Source organism: Lonchura striata, chromosome 23 (assembly GCF_046129695.1).
Source record: "Lonchura striata isolate bLonStr1 chromosome 23, bLonStr1.mat, whole genome shotgun sequence".
NCBI lineage: Eukaryota > Metazoa > Chordata > Aves > Passeriformes > Estrildidae > Lonchura > Lonchura striata.
This window is the reverse complement of record NC_134625.1, coordinates 2,956,419-2,972,746: the sequence shown is the minus strand read 5'-3', so window position 1 is coordinate 2,972,746 and position 16,328 is coordinate 2,956,419. Positions and strand designations below refer to the sequence as shown.

The window sequence follows — 16,328 nt, the reverse complement described above, 5'->3', positions numbered from 1 at the left end:
TACTATTCCACAGAAGCGAGCAAAGATGAGGAGCCATAAAGCTGTCGCCGGTTGTTTCAACCAGCTGGGGATGCCAGACAGAAAATATTTTGGGTTTTGCAGAAGCTGGAGAATTGGAAAGGAAGAGAGGAGGGGAGGCAGATGGAAAAGCCATCACCGTGATATCAAAGGACCACTGGATCATCCGCACTTGGCATCTCATCTTTCTCACGTCTCATCTTGGAAAACAGGGATGTAAAAGAGCAGGCACATGTGGGGCATATTTTAAGCTACATCATTGCCAAAAATATCCAAGAGCTCAACATTTTATGGTTCTCGTGGTGCAGGGATATTTCCTCTGGAGCCAGCAGCAACGAGCTCCTCACATTCGTTCCTCAAGCATCCCAAGCTCATTCCTCAAGCATCCCACATTTGATCCTTGAATATCCCACATTCACTCCTTGGGCATCCCTCATTTATCTTCCCCAATTTGCTGCCAATTGCCAGAGCAATTCCTCCACTGGTTTTGGAATCTCACTTTGAAACTCCAGGGAAAGTATCCAGGCCCAGATTTTTCCTTCACAAAGACAAAAGCTGCTTCTTCCCTGGAGAGATTTTGCCAGAGGTTAATTATCATCAATTATTATGCCTGGTTAAAAAAATACATTTCCCCATTTGGATTGGCCACTTCATCACCCAGCCGTGGGAGCATGTTGGAATTTTTTTGGTGATAAATTAAAATTCTCTCACACTCAATCTCATAGCTTTTTTCCCCGGGGGAAAAAAAAAAAAAAAAAAAAAAAATAGTCTTTTTGCTACAACAGGTCATTGCTGAGTGATTTTTTTTTTTTTTGGTCAGGTCTCATCCTACAAACCCTGAGCCTCCAGATCTCCAGGACAGGGGGACCTGGTTGCATCCCTACTAAGAAGATTTTGGGTACCAGCTCACTTCTCACTTCTTCCCACCCTGGACTGCAGCTGGAAGGGATGTCCAGACCCCAAAAGCAGGAAACCCTCCTTCAGACACATTTTCTCATCCCTATCCCAATCCAAATTTCTGGAAAATCTCCCTGACATTAAAACCCCTCCCCTAAAAATTCCCCCAAATTCTGGGGGTTGTGCCATTTCCATGCCCCAGACCGGAGCATGGGCACCTCAGGGAGATTTTTTTTTGCACGTGTGAAGTCAGTGTTGTAAATGTATAATTGCCACAAACTCACTGGCACTTATTCCAGAGGACATGGATGGGTCCTTTCCAAAAGAGACAAGTACTTGCAGCAGGTTTGATAAAATATTAAACATTTGGCAAGAGCAGCGACACACATAACCAGCAATATTTACATTTTTACATAACGGGCTTCAGGAGAAAACAAATTACATAAAATATAGAGGTTTAGTCTCCATCATTTCACTGTTCCTCCATAAATAATTCAATTCTCTTTCCAAGATTGTATTATTGCTCGTGTCGGATTCCTCTAAGAAAAACTGTGACGGGATTCTCTGCAAGATGCATGAGAGCAAAATGGAGTAAATTATTCAATGATGGATGTTAAAAACAAGACAAGGGTTTGGGGACCTTTCCTTGGGGCTGAGCCTGGCTTTAGCACTGCAGCAGGTTGGAGGGGTGTGGGAATGCAGAGCTTCCCTCTGGCTGCCCTGGGACCCTGGCAGGGGTCAGAACCCCCCTGGACAGAGCCCCCAGAGACACTGGCTGTGATCTCTGCCCATGGAAAAGAGTTTTCAATATTACAGGATCAATTACCAGCTCTGAGTGTTTGATATAAGTCATAATTAAGTGTGGCATGGGTGCAAAAGAAAAATTTTAGGATTCTAGATTGGGGGTCCAAAGGGGACAAGATGGAGGAAATTGGGTGTGTCTTGTCCTTTTTCTCCTTCTTCATGCCCTCCATGTCTCACTGTGGTGTTGGCATTTTTCTGTTGGTTCAGGCTGGGGACACACTGTCCAACGTAGGTGACAGATATTGGCACGTTCTTGTAAATGCAGCCCAGGGAGTTTCTGGTATTGAATGTTTGTCACATCCCACTGAGGGCAGAGCCCCACACGCTGCCCTGCAGGACAGAGCTGGGCAGGGCAGCAGAACATGTGAGAGATAAACAGAATAAACAACCTGGAAACCAGCACAGACCAATTATGGCTTCTGCTTTGGCAGCGGGGCTGACAGACAGAGACTTTTACAATCTGGGAATCCTCAATACCTCAGATTCTGACAGAGGGGTACAGCATCCCTTCCAAATTACAGTGAGGTTTTCCAACCCTTTGGGAGTTAAAAAATGCAACAAAGAAGTCCCTAAAGACAAGTTAGGACTTTTTGAGGCAGAGTGTTTCTCCAAACTGTCCCAGTGGTACCCACCAGCCTTTCCTCCCTCTGGCTCGGGCACCACACTTGGATCTGGCCATGACGTGCAAAGCAAATCACTCATTCAAATTTGTGCTGGATTTTCAGGAGATATTTAAGGATATTCATATTTTCCTACACCTTTCCAAACCTCCTCCAGCAGTAAGTTTCAAGGAGTGAAAAAAAAAATTCAGCATCAACCCATGCAGCCTTAAAAGCCACGTAGGGACCATCCACGCATAGTTGTCTCTCCAAACCCAACAATGCTTGTGCCAAATGTGGGATGAAATTAAAAGATTCCCCAAATTTTAATTGCTTATCTCATGGAAGATTTCTGTATAACTTGATTTTCCCTCCATTTTTGGTACTTCACTCACAGGACAACTCCTCCTTTTACCTGTGCACATGATTTTCCTGGGAATAATGAGATTTACAACACCAAAACAACAATGTTATTTTTGAAGCCACTGTGCATTTTAAACCATCTCAGACACACAAAAACGAGCATGCAATTTAACAAGACCTAATAGATGGGAGGATATAATTAAGGGGTTTATCAATAATCCATAGGGACAAGGAGGATATATTAAGAATAAGTGATCAGCACCAGGATGGCTCTATATTCCCAAAAGTTTTCCTATGCAAGATTAAATAAGATTAGGTTTATTTCTTGTGAGAGACTGATGCATTGATAATAAAGGCAGCTAAAGCCAAAACAAAGGGGTTTTCCTCACTGATGGGGGAAAATCCACCAAGCAGCTGGGATTGAGTGGGAAAACATCTAAAAAAATAGGATTTCTTCTCTCCCCACACTGCCTGAGTGGGAGCTGATGATGGTTTGTTGAGCCAGGAAAACATTCTGGGGTCCTTCCAGAGGGCAAGTGGTGGATAAATGGCAGGTAATATATATTTTGATTAGAAAATCCCTGCTGCCAACTTACTCCTCTTAAATGTTTCATTTCAAGGCATAATAAGTCCTCAGCTGGTTTTTGCTGCTCCTTCAGGCTCTCCTGTGCAAAGTTACTGAAAGCATCTGACTGACTGATCCTTTCCCAAGCATTTCCAGGGATAAATTTAAAAAAATAAAAAGAAGGCTCTGGATGTTTAAAGTGACTTACCTCCAGCACTTGGCCAAGCTTTGGAGTCTATTTTCCAGAGGCAATATCAGCTGATTGAGATAGAGATGGGCTGGAGGGATACCCATGGGGGGAAACAAAAAATGATAAATAATTGTAAACGTTCTTTTAAAAATTTAAAATATAAAAAATTATTTTAAATGTTAAATTATTATAATTATTAAAAGTATTAAAATTATTACAATTATAAAGGACTGTAAAACTACATCTTGTGCAAATACTGCAAAACCAAAACCAGGGCTGGTCAATAGGCTGAGCCCCCTCCAATTTATGATTCCCTTGGATGCCTGACAGTCGGTGAATGCAATGTGGAGATGCTGATCCTGCCCTTTTAAAATTTTGACTCCACCTGAGGTGTTTCTTCACCTCGGCTGGGCTTTGGTGCTCCTTCCCCATCCTCTGTTGGGTTCAGCCCACGAAGGGAGTTCCACCTTCACCTGCAGCATCTCCTCGCCGAGCTGTGCCAGCACCAGCCTGGCTTCCCACGAGCTGCTGAAGGGAGAAGCAGAGAGATGGTCACAACTCTTTAAAGATGCAAATTGAGAAGCAGCCATCATAACAAGAGAGCTCTGCTAATTCTCTTACGAGTATGCAGATTTCGATGCTGACTTTTCCTAGGCTTATTTGTTTTATTTAGCAATAAATTTAATACCAGCTCCCTGAAGCAAAGAGACAGATGGACTATAAACTTTGAATTTTGAGTAGTTTTACTTTCTTAGGTTCATGTAATCTTTGATGTCTTCTGAAATTACATCTTGGAAAGTTTGCAGGGATTGAATTCTGCATTTTTACAGCCCTCAAAGCCATTTGATTAGCTGCCTTTTATTTTTTTTTCTTGTATAGGTTACCTGAAGGATCTTAAATACCATCTCAGTGATTCATACCCTTGGCTGCCAGAGCTGTCTCAGGGAGTTGCCAGTGGACCTGAGAAAACCAAAGCACTGCATAATATCTTCTCTGCAGGTGAAGGAAAGCAAAATAAGTTTTATACATCCTTTGGGATAGAAAACTTCTGAGATCTGAGACCAAAACCCCTGGGCTGAAATCAAATGGTGTCCTTGCAGAACACAGGGCAGCTGGGGTGGGGCTTTGGGAGGAGCACAAAGTCACAATGCAGCAGGAAGGATTAATCTCCTTTATTCTTTTTCTTTTTTTTTTTTCCATCCACCAGCAATGAAGAACTTGGGTTGGAAATGAGGAGAAATGAGACACTGGTGCAGCCTGGGGAAGGCCCTGGGTGGTCTCCATCCTCCAGTTGTCCACAGGTGGTCGGATGAAGCCATGAGTTGATTGAACACCATGAAGGTCAGATACACATGAACATCCTTCTTACCAACAACCCTGAGGTGTGTGAAAATTCAAAATTTAATCTGGAGGCGTAAAAAAACATCCCATGTGCTCAGGAGTCAGGGAGAGGTGAAGTTAAGGGTAACACTGCGGATTTGAAGTTAACTGCTTCAACCTAGCAGGTCTCAGCCCAGCCAGGTCCCATCACGGCTCATTTCCCTACCATCACACGCAAATATGGAAGGAAATTAAATGTAAAATAAATAAATAAATAACAACAAAAAACTCACATCATTTCCAAGCTGCAGCCCAGGAAACAGTGAAAAAAAAAATCGATAAGTGTCAAATGAAAAAGGACGAGAACAAAGGTGTTGCAAGGAGCCAAGAATAAAACCTGAATGAAAACTGCTAACAGGCTTGACTGCCAAAATATCCACCTGCCTGAAATCCTAGGGGTCTCAGCAATAAATTTGGGCCATTTCAGCAGTTGTTGGTCGCTTTCAGTCACCCAACATCCCACCGTGGGCAGACGTTGCTCAACCCTTTCCAGTTCTGAGACATTACTGGCTGCTCGATTGCAATGGAATTAAAATGGATGATGATTATGGGCACATTAAAGTCTCATGAGTGGCCAGTGATTAATGCCATTGTGAAGAAAACCAAAAGAAATAATGATGATGAGCCACTTCAAATGAAGTGCTGTGGGCTTCATTATCAATGGCTCCTTGGTTTCACACCTGGAACTCTTGGGTGGGAAGGAAGAGGGGGCTGACACAGGTAAAGGAGCAAGGATTCCAAAGTGATGATACAAGGAGGACCCACATAGATATTCTTTAAAGATTGGTGGGAAATAGCATTTCTTGGGGAAATGTGTGGGAAATAGAAGTTTCTTGGAAAAGCATTTGACTGTGGGCTTTAGAGCCTTTGAAAATGCCATTAGAAAAGCAAATTTTAATTGTTACCATCTCCCCAGAGCCTGCTGTTGTCTTTCTTTATCCCCTCGATCTTCTTATATTCGTTTTCCATGGATTCTTTACCTCCTTCCTTTAGCTTTGCCTCTTCTCCATCCCTTGCAGCACCCACGGGGGTCTCTACAAACAAATTTCAGTCTCTCAGGAAGTTTCTCTCCTCTTTCCTTTCCTTGGCTGGAGCAGATTTTACCACGATATCATCCCATGCTGATTCCATGTCATCGCACGTGGGCACAATGACATTAAAACATCCCCAGGAGACAGCTACAGGAACTTTCTTTTCGTAGGGATTTTAGGGAAATCACAGCAGTTGCTTGAACTTCGGAGAACCAAGTATCAAAAACCTTATTTGCACCAAGCTATAAATTTACTGGACTGAAATAAAGTTGCATTTACCATGACAAGTCACCAAACCCAAATAATTACAACTTCCTCCCACCTGGGAGTGATGTGAGCCATAAGAGGAATTATAAGGTGTGATGACAGGGACACCCTCTCTTCCTCCATCCACCTTCTCCCAGTGCTTCTGGATTGGGGTCAGCCTTGTCCCCCAGTGGGAAATATTTTCTCTCCTCCCACCAACCAGGACCTTTTAGAGGCATTTCCACTTGCTGGGATGGGAATGTATTTTTTTTTTCCCCTTTTGAAAAGTGACTTCATATCCCATTTTTATTATTTTTTTTAATGTGGCAGGATTTATTCTGTTTGAAGTCTTACATCCTCATTTCCTGTCAGGATGATTAAAATTGATTTCCGCCATCAGCTAGAAAGAGATAATCTGAAGTGGGTTCCTGTGAGAGAGAGCTCTATCCCCACTGGAGACATTGCAAACCCTCTCCTGTTATTTTAACTTTCTTTTTTGGGGGGATGTCTCTTTGGAAAACTGCTTCTCAGCCGTGTGTGTCCTCCAGGTAAGTTGGGAAGAACAATTTCACCTCATTTTTCCCATCACAGAAAGTGGAGTGAGGGATTTAAATAGCTCTTGTTTACCACTGCCACCCTCCTGGCAGTATTTTTAGAGATGTAATTGGATCCTCCTGATGCCTTTGCTTTGCTTTCTCTGACCCCACACCTGCACCTGTCCCAGTTTGTATCTGGTTTTTCCCCAGCATTAAGCTGGGTGGTTCCCAGTGCACTCAGAGACTTTGCAGGAGGAGGAAGGAGGGATTTGGGCTGGAAAACCATTGGCAAGCTGTGAAACATCTGGCCAACAAAAAAAAACCACAGAAAAAATGGGTCCAGAGGGCAAGTGGCACTCAGGGATACAGCACTTACAACCTTTACCCGTCTCTTAAATCAACTAAACCTGGACTATTTAAATTTTAAAAATAAATTAAAATAAATTGAATAATTTTTGTTTAAAATCAATTCACTACATTTTTATAATTGATCAAATAAATTTTAAAATTAACAAAATCTACCAAACGCTGGATATCCTGAATAACCTCCAAAACATCCCTAAAGTATAAATAACATCTTTTCAGGCTGAAGGATCTTGGGGCCTCATGACCACGCTGATTTGCAGCAAAACCCCATAGGCAAATTCATGCAAATGAGGGGGACTGATGGTTCCTATCACACCAAGGATGAAATTATGCACGTGTACTGACACTCTTTTCTCCATCCACCATCTCCAGACTCCCAACCCACGAGGAATCCCCCAAAAAAAGGGGTCCCCACCATCCAACAGGTCCCCACCACAAGGCTTAAACACCCTCACAAGAGAGTAATTTAACGCCATTCCCAGCTTAAGCTCCATCTCTACCGGGCGTGAAATTAGTTCCAGCAAGCTGCAAATTTGCCACTAATAAAAATATTTAGCAATTCGCTAGTCTTTAAATCAGGAGCAGAATATTTTCTTCCCTGCATCAACGCCTGTTTCTTTTTAATTCTAATATTGGAGCGCCGGGGAGCTGCAGCCGTAAAACTGGAAGTCTCACGACTGCGCGAGCGGTTTTAAATCAGTTCCCTCGGCGCTTCCAACTCCACCACCAAGAGTTTGATGGTTCATTATCATTTGCTACTAGGCCATGCTGGTTATTTTGGCCACCAGCAGGAGCTGGCCATGGTGGATTTGCAGATTTTAAGCCAAAAGAGGCCACTTTTCACCCAAACCCACCCTGTTTCCAGGGGCTGCTCCACTCACAAAAGAGCTTTGCTCCGTGTGATCCTGTCTCGCCGACCTCGGAGGAAGGTGACCTCTCCATCCTCCTGTGCCAAGTGTTTAATTAGCCTCAGCACTAATTGGGTCTCTCTGCCAAGCCCATTTCATCCAATGCCAGCCTCGGGATCTTTGTCGCGCCTTCGCCAAGAAATGCCACAATTCCTTGATATCTTCCTTGGGAAAAAACTGTCTGCAGTGATGGCACAGCCTTGAAATCGCTCCTTTTCCTTGGCAGGACAGCAGCGCCCATCCTCTGGAGAACACGGAATTATTTGTGTCCAAATAAATCCTTTGAATTGGGTGTTCTGGGCCACGAGCATCCAACAGCACCTGTATGACTCCGCTTCTCCTTATTTAAAGCAGATTATTGCTTGAGAACCTTGCCAGGAAAGGCTTTATGATACCTGCATTATGGATATCAAACACCCTGGGGCTGGAATTTATCATCACCACATCATTTGTCATCACTTTGATGTGTCCTGTTCCCAGCACAAGCGTTTGGGTGCCGTGTTCCTTAGCATCCCAAAATTGGGCTTTTTAAGGCACTTTGCAGCCCTTGCCCCTCAAAGCCAGCCCATAAGCCCCTTCATTTTAACCTGGGATCTTTATAATATTAGACATTTGTTTATAAATAACATTAAACACTCCCTGAAATCATGGGGCGTGGGAAAAAACAGGGAGAAAAGTGATGCTGAGCTTCCCCACTGAGCTTGTAGGGACATATTCCATTTTCCCTCCAACATTTTTGGGAGGGGGAAATGAAGGAAATATAATTTTTTATGGAAATCTCCCATTCTTTAAGGAAATTGCCTTTTTAAAAAGTTATGCACATGGTGCAAATCAAAAATCTTGGAGATACCTGGATGTGTGACACCAGCAAATATCCCCACATCAACAGTTATCCTGGAAAAAAGTACCTCAAATATGAAACTTCTCCCAGAGTCATGCAAACAACATAAAAATCCTCAATATTTGCTGCTCTCCCATGTGTTTTAATTCACCTTTTATACCCAGCATTGCCTTTCTGCCACTTTCTGTTACTTCTTTTTTCCAGCTGCAGTGCACACAAGCAATAAATGGGACCAAATCCCAGCAGGTAAAAGCTGGAAGGAGAAGTTATTTTAGGCCAGCAAGAAATGATTCTTTGGCAATAAAAATCAGATCTTTGCATTCTACGAATGGGCTGATGGAGCATTTGCAAGGCAAATCCCCAGCAAGACATTTCTGAGGAGCCCGTGGAGATTCTGGGTGGTTTTAGGATGATGAGCATCGGTGCAGATGGGCTGAAGAAATTTCAGGTGAAGGTTGTGCTTGGAAATATCACAGCAATGGGGTTGGTTTTCCCAGCTTTCCTTATCTGTTATGGGTTTACCATTTACCTTCATTGTGCTCAGAGAAACCTGAAGCCTTGCTGTGATACCATATGGCTAGGCAAATAAATATTATTAAATATTATGCATTATATGTAATACATTATCTATAAAATATGAATTATATTATATTATATTATATTATATTATATTATATTATATTATATTATATTATATTATTATATTATATTATATTATATTATATTATATTATATTATATCATATTATATTATATCATATTACATTATATTATATATTATATAGTATTGTATATTGTATATTATATATCATATATTATCTATTTTATTATATATCATATATCTCATATCTCATATCTTATATATTATCTATTATATATTACATAATATATAGTATATTTTATATTATATATTGCATTTTGGTTTTATTATACTTAATATATTATATTTAATACATTATATTTTAACACATATTATATCAATATAATATCTTATTATATTAATATAGTTGTATTAATATAATATTAATTATTAAATATTAATGAGTATAAATATATTATTTTATTGTACTACTATATCATTACAATAACTAATATTTCATATTTTATATAGATAATATATATTTTAAAATATATTTTATATCACATTTTCTATTTTTCTATAATATTATTATGTATTATATATTGTATATTGTATATTGTATATTGTATATTGTATATTGTATATTGTATATTGTATATTGTATATTGTATGTATTATTAAATATGGAATGTATTTAATATTAAAGGGATGAATATAGAAGTATTTTGGGGGTGTTGTGCTGCTGGGCTCATTTCAACTTCTTTCAATTCTAACCCTTGTGCTTGAGTTCCCAGCAGCCCTAGTGCGACGGCGGGGTTAAAACCAACAAGCAGCAGGGCTCAGGGCTGGCCATGGGACGTGCCTGCTGGGCTGGATATTGAATTTATCCTTCAAATTCTGCCCAAATCCCTGGGATGTGCTGTGGCCCACCAGCAGGATCGATGGCTCGATGATTCCAGCTCTCTTCTTCATCTCTCGAACTGGCTTAGCATTGCTGTTACTGGCATCAAGGAAGAACCAGGCAGCACCAAGACATGGAGATGAGAAATAAAAACCCAATCAATGTGGGGAAAGTTTAATGAGGCCATTGGAAAAGCTGTGGATAAGAGTTTCAAGGGAAAAAAGGAAAAGCCTTGTTGGCTGATGAATAAAACTTATCACTTCCAGATGAAAAGCCAAAGAGGATGCAAAAGAATGGCGGAAGGAGAAAGCTCCAGTTGAAAACAGGGTTATGAAGAAGAAATCTGAGGTTTTAAAAACTACAGAGAAGCAAATAAATTGGAAAATAGACAAAAGCAAAGGGAGAATCCCAAACAACAGGAGCAAACATTTAATTTATCGTCGCCAGCAGGAGCAGGAAGTAGAGGAACTACACAAGAGGAGGAGTGGGAAGGGAACGGTGTTGGAATCTGAGGTATTGATGATTCCAGATTGTAGAAAGTCTCTGTCAGCCCCACTGCCAAAGCAGAAGCCATAATTGGTCTGTGCTGGTTTCCAGGTTGTTTATTCTGTTGATCTCTCACATGTTCTGCTGCCCTGCCCAGCTCTGTCCTGCAGGGCAGCGTGTGGAGCTCTGCCCTCAGTGGGATGTGACAAACATTAAATACCAGAAACTCCCTGGGCTGCATTTACAAGAACGTGCCAATATCTGTCACCTCCGTTGGACAGTGTGTCCCCAGCCTGAACCAACAGAAAAATGCCAACACCACAGTGAAACATGGAGGGCATGAAGAAGGAGAAAAAGGACAAGGCACACCCAATTTCCTCCATCTTGTCCCCTTTGGACCCCTCATCTAGAATCCTAAAATTTTACTTTTGCACCCGTGCCACACTTAATTATTTCTTATATCAAACACTCAGAGCTTGTAATTGATCCTGTAAGATTGAAAACTCTTTTCCATGGGCAGAGATCACAGCCAGTGTCTCTGGGGGCTCTGTCCAGGGGGTTCCTGACCCCTGCCAGGGTCCCAGGGCAGCCAGAGGGAAGCTCTGCATTCCCACAGAACGGCAGAGCTGGACATCAGCAAGGCGGGGATTGCAGAGGGGGAAAAGCCCTGCCTGGTGGGATTAACGACGGGAAGGGAGCAGGAAGGAGTTTGCAATCAAACATACGTTTTTAATATGTTGGCAGCCGGCTGCTGCTCCATGCCAAGCAAAGGCAGGTGTCGGAGACAGTTTGTGCTCTGCTTGCTGGAGCATTTGGTGTCATGCTGGCGACTCTGATTTCATCACAGGGAAAGGCAGGTTGGTGCTGCACAGAATAATTAACCGCTGGTTTATTCCTCCCCTTGAAAGAAGCGACAGAAAACGCCCACTCAGGTGACATTTTATGCAGCCAAAGCGTTGCAGACTTCAAGCAGTTGAGACAGAAAATATCAATGTTTAGGTTTTTTCAGGTTAACTGAGCCCCGACAGCCTGGGGTTGGAACAGGATCATCTTTAAAGTCCTTTCCAATCCGAATCTCTAATTCTGAGATTCTGTGATAAAGTCACTCATCAAACCACACCGGCCTGGGTCTGATGGGCAAGATGTGGTGGTGAAGAGACAGGATTTATAAATAGTCTGAAATGAAATATTTATTTTAAATGGAAATTCCTCTTGTCTTGGTATTAGAAGATGCTTATAGCATTGATAAACATCCCTAGTTTGGCTTGGCTGCCCCAGACCCCCAGCATGGCTGTTCCAAAACCCGCGTCAGCACTACTGTATTAAGGAAATCTGCCTGATTTTGGTCCTAATTATAACCGAGGGCGTGGACAGCCCAATTTTTAGGGTTTTGGGGTGGAAGTGTGTTCAGAGGCGCTCCCTGCAGCAGAGTGGGCAGGAGCTGGGGGACGCCGGCCAAGGCGAGGTAGTGAAGCACCGATCCGCCTGCGCCGGGAGGGAAGCGGAGGGAAATTCCCGTTCCACCGGGAGCAGCCGCCAGCGCCGGGACGGGGTCCGAGGCTGCGGGACGGGGAGCGGCTGGAGCGGGATCCTGGGGATCCCATGAGCCAGGAGGGCCGGGATTCAACAGGGACCGGGCCAGTAGGGCTGGGGCTCAATAGGACTGGGGCCGGGATGGCCGGATGGGGATCGGGATCGGGATGGGGATGGGGATCGGGATCGGGATCCGGATCGGGATCGGGATGGGGATCGGGATCGGGATGGGGATGGGGATCGGGATGGGGATGGGGATCGGGATCGGGATGGCGATGGGGATCGGGATCGGGATGGGGATCGGGATCGGGATCGGGATCGGGATCGGGATCTGGATCGAGATCGAGATCGGGATAGGGAACGGGATCGGGATCAGAATTGGGATCGGGATCGGGACCAGGATTGGGATCGGGATTCAACAGGGACCGGGTCAGTAGGGCTGGAGTTCAATAGGTCTGGGGCCGGGATGGGGCTGGGGAGGGAGTTGGGACCGGGGTCGGGACCAGAACCGGGATTGGGATCGGGATCAGAACTGGGATCGGGACCAGGACCGGGATCGGGATCGGGCACTCGCCCCCAGCGGGGCGCGCCCCCGCCTCCGGCGGCGCGCAGGAAGCCCCGCCCACCCCTCCACCCTCAGCCAATGGGAAGCGCCGAGCGAGCGCCGGGCGGGGCAGGGAGAGCGGGGTCCGCGCCCCCTCCCGCGTTCCTTCAGCCAATAGACAGCGCGGGCGGCGCTGCGGGCAGCGCTGATTGGCCGGGGCGGCGCGGTTGCTAGGCAGAAGCGGCGGCGCGGGCGGCATGGCGGGCGCGCTGGGCGTGGGCCCGGGGGTGCTGGCGCTGCTGCTGCTCTGGGCCATGGCGCTGCTGCTCGTGGTGGCGCTGGGCCGCGCCGGCCGCGCCCGGTGAGCGCGGGCACGGGGCGGGACTGGGACCGGGATCGGGCCCGGTGAGCGCGGGTACTGGGCGGGACCGGGACCGGGATCGGGACCGGGCCCGGTGAGCGCGGGGACGGGGACGGGGCGGGACCGGTGAGTACGGGGATGGGGACGGGACGGGGACGGGACTGGGACCGGGCCCGGTGAGCGCGGGGACGGGGCGGGACCGGGACTGGGATCGGGCCCGGTGAGCGCGGGGACGGGGCGGGATCGGCCCGATGAGCTGGGAATACGGGGACCGGACCGGGCCCGGTGAGTGCGGGGACGGGGACGGGACCGGCCCGGTGAGTGCGGGGATGGGGACGGGGACAGGACCGGTGACCAGGGGGATGGGGACGGGACCGGGCCCGGTGAGCTCGGGGACGGGGCGGGACCGGTGACTACGGGGACGGAGACAGGACTGGCCCGGTGAGCACGGGGACGGGCCCGGTGAGCCGGGGGTACGGGGACGGGACGGGCCCGGGGATCGCGGGGTTCGGCCCGCCGGTGCTGAGCCCGGCCCGCCGGTGCTGAGCCCGGCCCGCCGGTGCTGAGCCCGGCTCTCGCTGTCGCCGCAGGGTCGCCGCGGTGCCGGTGCTGCTCGGGGCCGCCGCGCTGACGGCCGCGCTGCTGCTGTTGCCCCGGGAGGGCGAGAGCCCGGCCGCGGCCGGCGCCGAGGAGGTGAGGCCGGGGCGGCACCGGCCGTGCCCGGGGCTCCGGGATGGACCCGCGGGGCAACGCGCGGCCCCCAGCCCCGGGGCCGGGCCTCTCCCCTGCCGCGGCCCCGGGTGGGTCTCCGGCCCCGGGACGGCCCGTGCGGCCATCCTGAAGCCCCGGGAGCGGTTCCTTACCCCGGGAATGGGCTTTAGCTCGGAGGGATTCCCGGTGCCCCGGGGCCTGCTCCGTGCTGCCTTTGTGCTCCCCTCCCCCGGCAGTGCCCGCTGGCACGGGCTGTGTCGCTCGTGGGGCGGTAATCGTTGATTTCTGTGACTAAATTGCGGATTTACGCACTGCTCCGCCTGAGCCAGGGGGTTTGGCTCGCCTCCTCCCGGCCCCGGGGCGCTCTGCAGGGGTTGCTCGCCTGCCTCGGTCCCTCCCGGCCCCGGGGCTCTGTGCAGGGATTGCTCTCCCCGGGGCTCTGGCAGGGATTGCTCTCCCCCGGGCTCTGGCAGGGATTGCTCTCCCCGGGGCTCTCTGCAGGGATTGCTGTCCTGTCTTGGTCCCTCCCGGTCCCGGGGCTCTGTGCAGGGATTGCTCTCCCCGGGGCTCTGTGCAGGGATTGCTCTCCTGTCTTGGTCCCTCCCGGTCCCGGGGCTCTGTGCAGGGATTGCTCTCCCCAGGGTTCTGGCAGGGATTGCTCTCCCCGGGGCTATATGCAGGGATTGCTCTCCCCAGGGTTCTGGCAGGGATTGCTCTCCCCCGGGCTCTCTGCAGGGATTGCTCTCCCCGGGGCTCTGTGCAGGGATTGTTCTCCTGTCTTGGTCCCTCCCGGCTCCAGCAGCCTCTGCTCCCTCTGTCATTCCCTTTCCTTATCGTTCTCCTTCCAATTCTGCAGCCTCCCCCTTTTCCCCCAGCTCTGATTTCTGATTAAAGCCCAATAACAGCTCTTCAGCTCTCTTGTAGGTTTTGCTGTGCTTGAGCACGAAGCCATCTGCGTTGTCAGGCACAGGGATCTCCCCCAGTTTTTGGATCAGGCTCTCTGAGCTGCCACCTTGAGCTCTCCCAGAGCTCTTTGGGCTTTGAATACACAAAGTTTTGTGGCCTTTCAGGTGCCCGTTTCCTCTGTTCTATTATTAATGCATGTTAATTACTGCTCTTCTGCTTCTTGTTCTGTGTAAATCCTTACTAAAAGATACTTGTAATGTTCTTTTCTTCTCTGTGTCACATCTGACCTGCTGGTGTGAAGGTTAGGAGTGAGATGAAGGGCAGCCCAGTGCGTGTTTGTTGCCTGGGAGGCAAATGGAATTGGAAAGCTTATTTTTGTACAGATCTTCAATTGGACTGGACCTGCCCTGCCTATCAATAATACATGACCTGGGCTTTCTGCACCAAAACTCTGCTAATTGGCTAATTAAAAAGTGAAACGTGCAGAAGGAGCCAGCACTTGGCTCACCAGAGACTCTCTGCAGGAGCACCAGGGCTGAGCTAATGCGATGGATAAAGCTGAGCTGGGGCTGAGCAGAGCTCTGGGGGGTCTGGGAGCAGAGAGGGGATTTCATAAACAGCCTCCTCGCCGTGGGCTTCTCTTTGTCTTGCCTAGCTACCGTAGCTTTTTTTTTTTTTAATTGTTATTTTTTTTCTTTTTCTGCTATCTCCCTTCTGAAAGGGAATCAGGGCTGGAGGTTTGTGGCTGGGGAGAACTGCTTCAGGGCTTGACTGCTGTCTGTTCCCTGTGCTCAGAGCTGTGCTGCTCCACATTAACATTCCCAGTAGCTTTTTGCAGGGATTCTTGTTCTCGTTTGTCACACACTGTGCATCCAGGGATGAAAAGCAAGGAGAGGAATCTGGGGTTCATTTTTCCAGGATGTGGTGTGCTCCCTCCAGGCTCCTGGAGCAGACTGGGGCTGTGACCTGCTGGGATCTTTGTGTTTCTCTTCCCTGCAGATTGTGGACACCTTCCTCATTGGCCGCTTCATCCTCCTGGCTGTGATGAGCCTGGTTTTCCTGGGGTGCCTGTTCCTGTTCCTGATTTACCACCTCATGGAGCCTGTGTATGCCACACCACTCCACAGCAGCTAGAGACAGTGATCTCTGCAAAGAGGACATCCTGACTGCATGGCAGTAAATGAGAGGAGACACCAAGAGGCTGTTCTGGAGGTGACCATGATGGTCTTTGTGAGCTCAGAGAGAGCCAGCAAAGCAAGTGAAGCCTTTGCTTCATCTGAAAAAGCAAAGTTTGGTCTGAGCACGAGCCACTTCCTCCCCAGGGAGTTCAAGCCTCTGCACCTGCAAAGGTGTGTGGATGCTGCTCTGGTTTACAGAGCTGAGATCCAGCACTTGGTGCTGCTCCTGACTCAGTGCACTGAACTGAACTGAGATGGTTTGTTATTGTTACCCACAAGAGACAGTTTGTTACTGCTCCTTTTTTACTGTGGTTTAATAAAACTCTTTGAGAAATCCTTGACTTTATTTATTCCACAGGGATGTCACATTTGGCCACACTGTGGT

General features: G+C 47.5%; 1 protein-coding gene and 1 long non-coding RNA gene across 3 annotated transcripts; one reads left to right on the top strand and one right to left on the bottom strand.

Annotated features, from left to right (window-relative positions):
* Positions 1-4,638: 4,638 nt before the first annotated feature.
* On the bottom strand, positions 4,639-14,251 carry LOC144247415 (uncharacterized). Its single transcript, XR_013341124.1, has 4 exons — positions 14,012-14,251; positions 11,436-11,610; positions 5,722-5,850; positions 4,639-4,813 (listed from the first exon to the last, which is right to left on the bottom strand). It is a non-coding gene; the product is annotated as an uncharacterized LOC144247415 (long non-coding RNA).
* On the top strand, positions 13,042-16,277 carry TMEM218 (transmembrane protein 218). 2 transcript variants are annotated; one of them, XM_031506825.2, is made up of 3 exons: positions 13,042-13,148; positions 13,739-13,841; positions 15,765-16,277. In XM_031506825.2, the coding sequence occupies exons 1-3, from the start codon at positions 13,045-13,047 to the stop codon at positions 15,897-15,899; spliced, it is 342 nt and encodes a 113-aa protein (XP_031362685.2). In that variant the 5' UTR covers positions 13,042-13,044; the 3' UTR covers positions 15,900-16,277. The 2 variants fall into 2 exon arrangements, 1 of the variants encoding a protein (XP_031362685.2); XR_004149217.2 differs by lacking the exons at positions 13,042-13,148; positions 15,765-16,277 and adding an exon at positions 14,773-14,844 and having other exon boundaries at positions 13,789-13,841.
* Positions 16,278-16,328: the final 51 nt, after the last annotated feature.

Excerpts from the sequence above, each read along its gene's own strand:
- TMEM218 (XM_031506825.2), top strand. The coding sequence starts at position 13,045 with ATGGCGGGCGCGCTGGGCGTGGGCCCGGGGGTGCTGGCGCTGCTGCTG. Across the intron at positions 13,149-13,738 it reads GGCCGCGCCGGCCGCGCCCG|GGTCGCCGCGGTGCCGGTGC; the intron begins GTGAGCGCGGGC and ends CTGTCGCCGCAG. Across the intron at positions 13,842-15,764 it reads CCGCGGCCGGCGCCGAGGAG|ATTGTGGACACCTTCCTCAT; the intron begins GTGAGGCCGGGG and ends TCTTCCCTGCAG.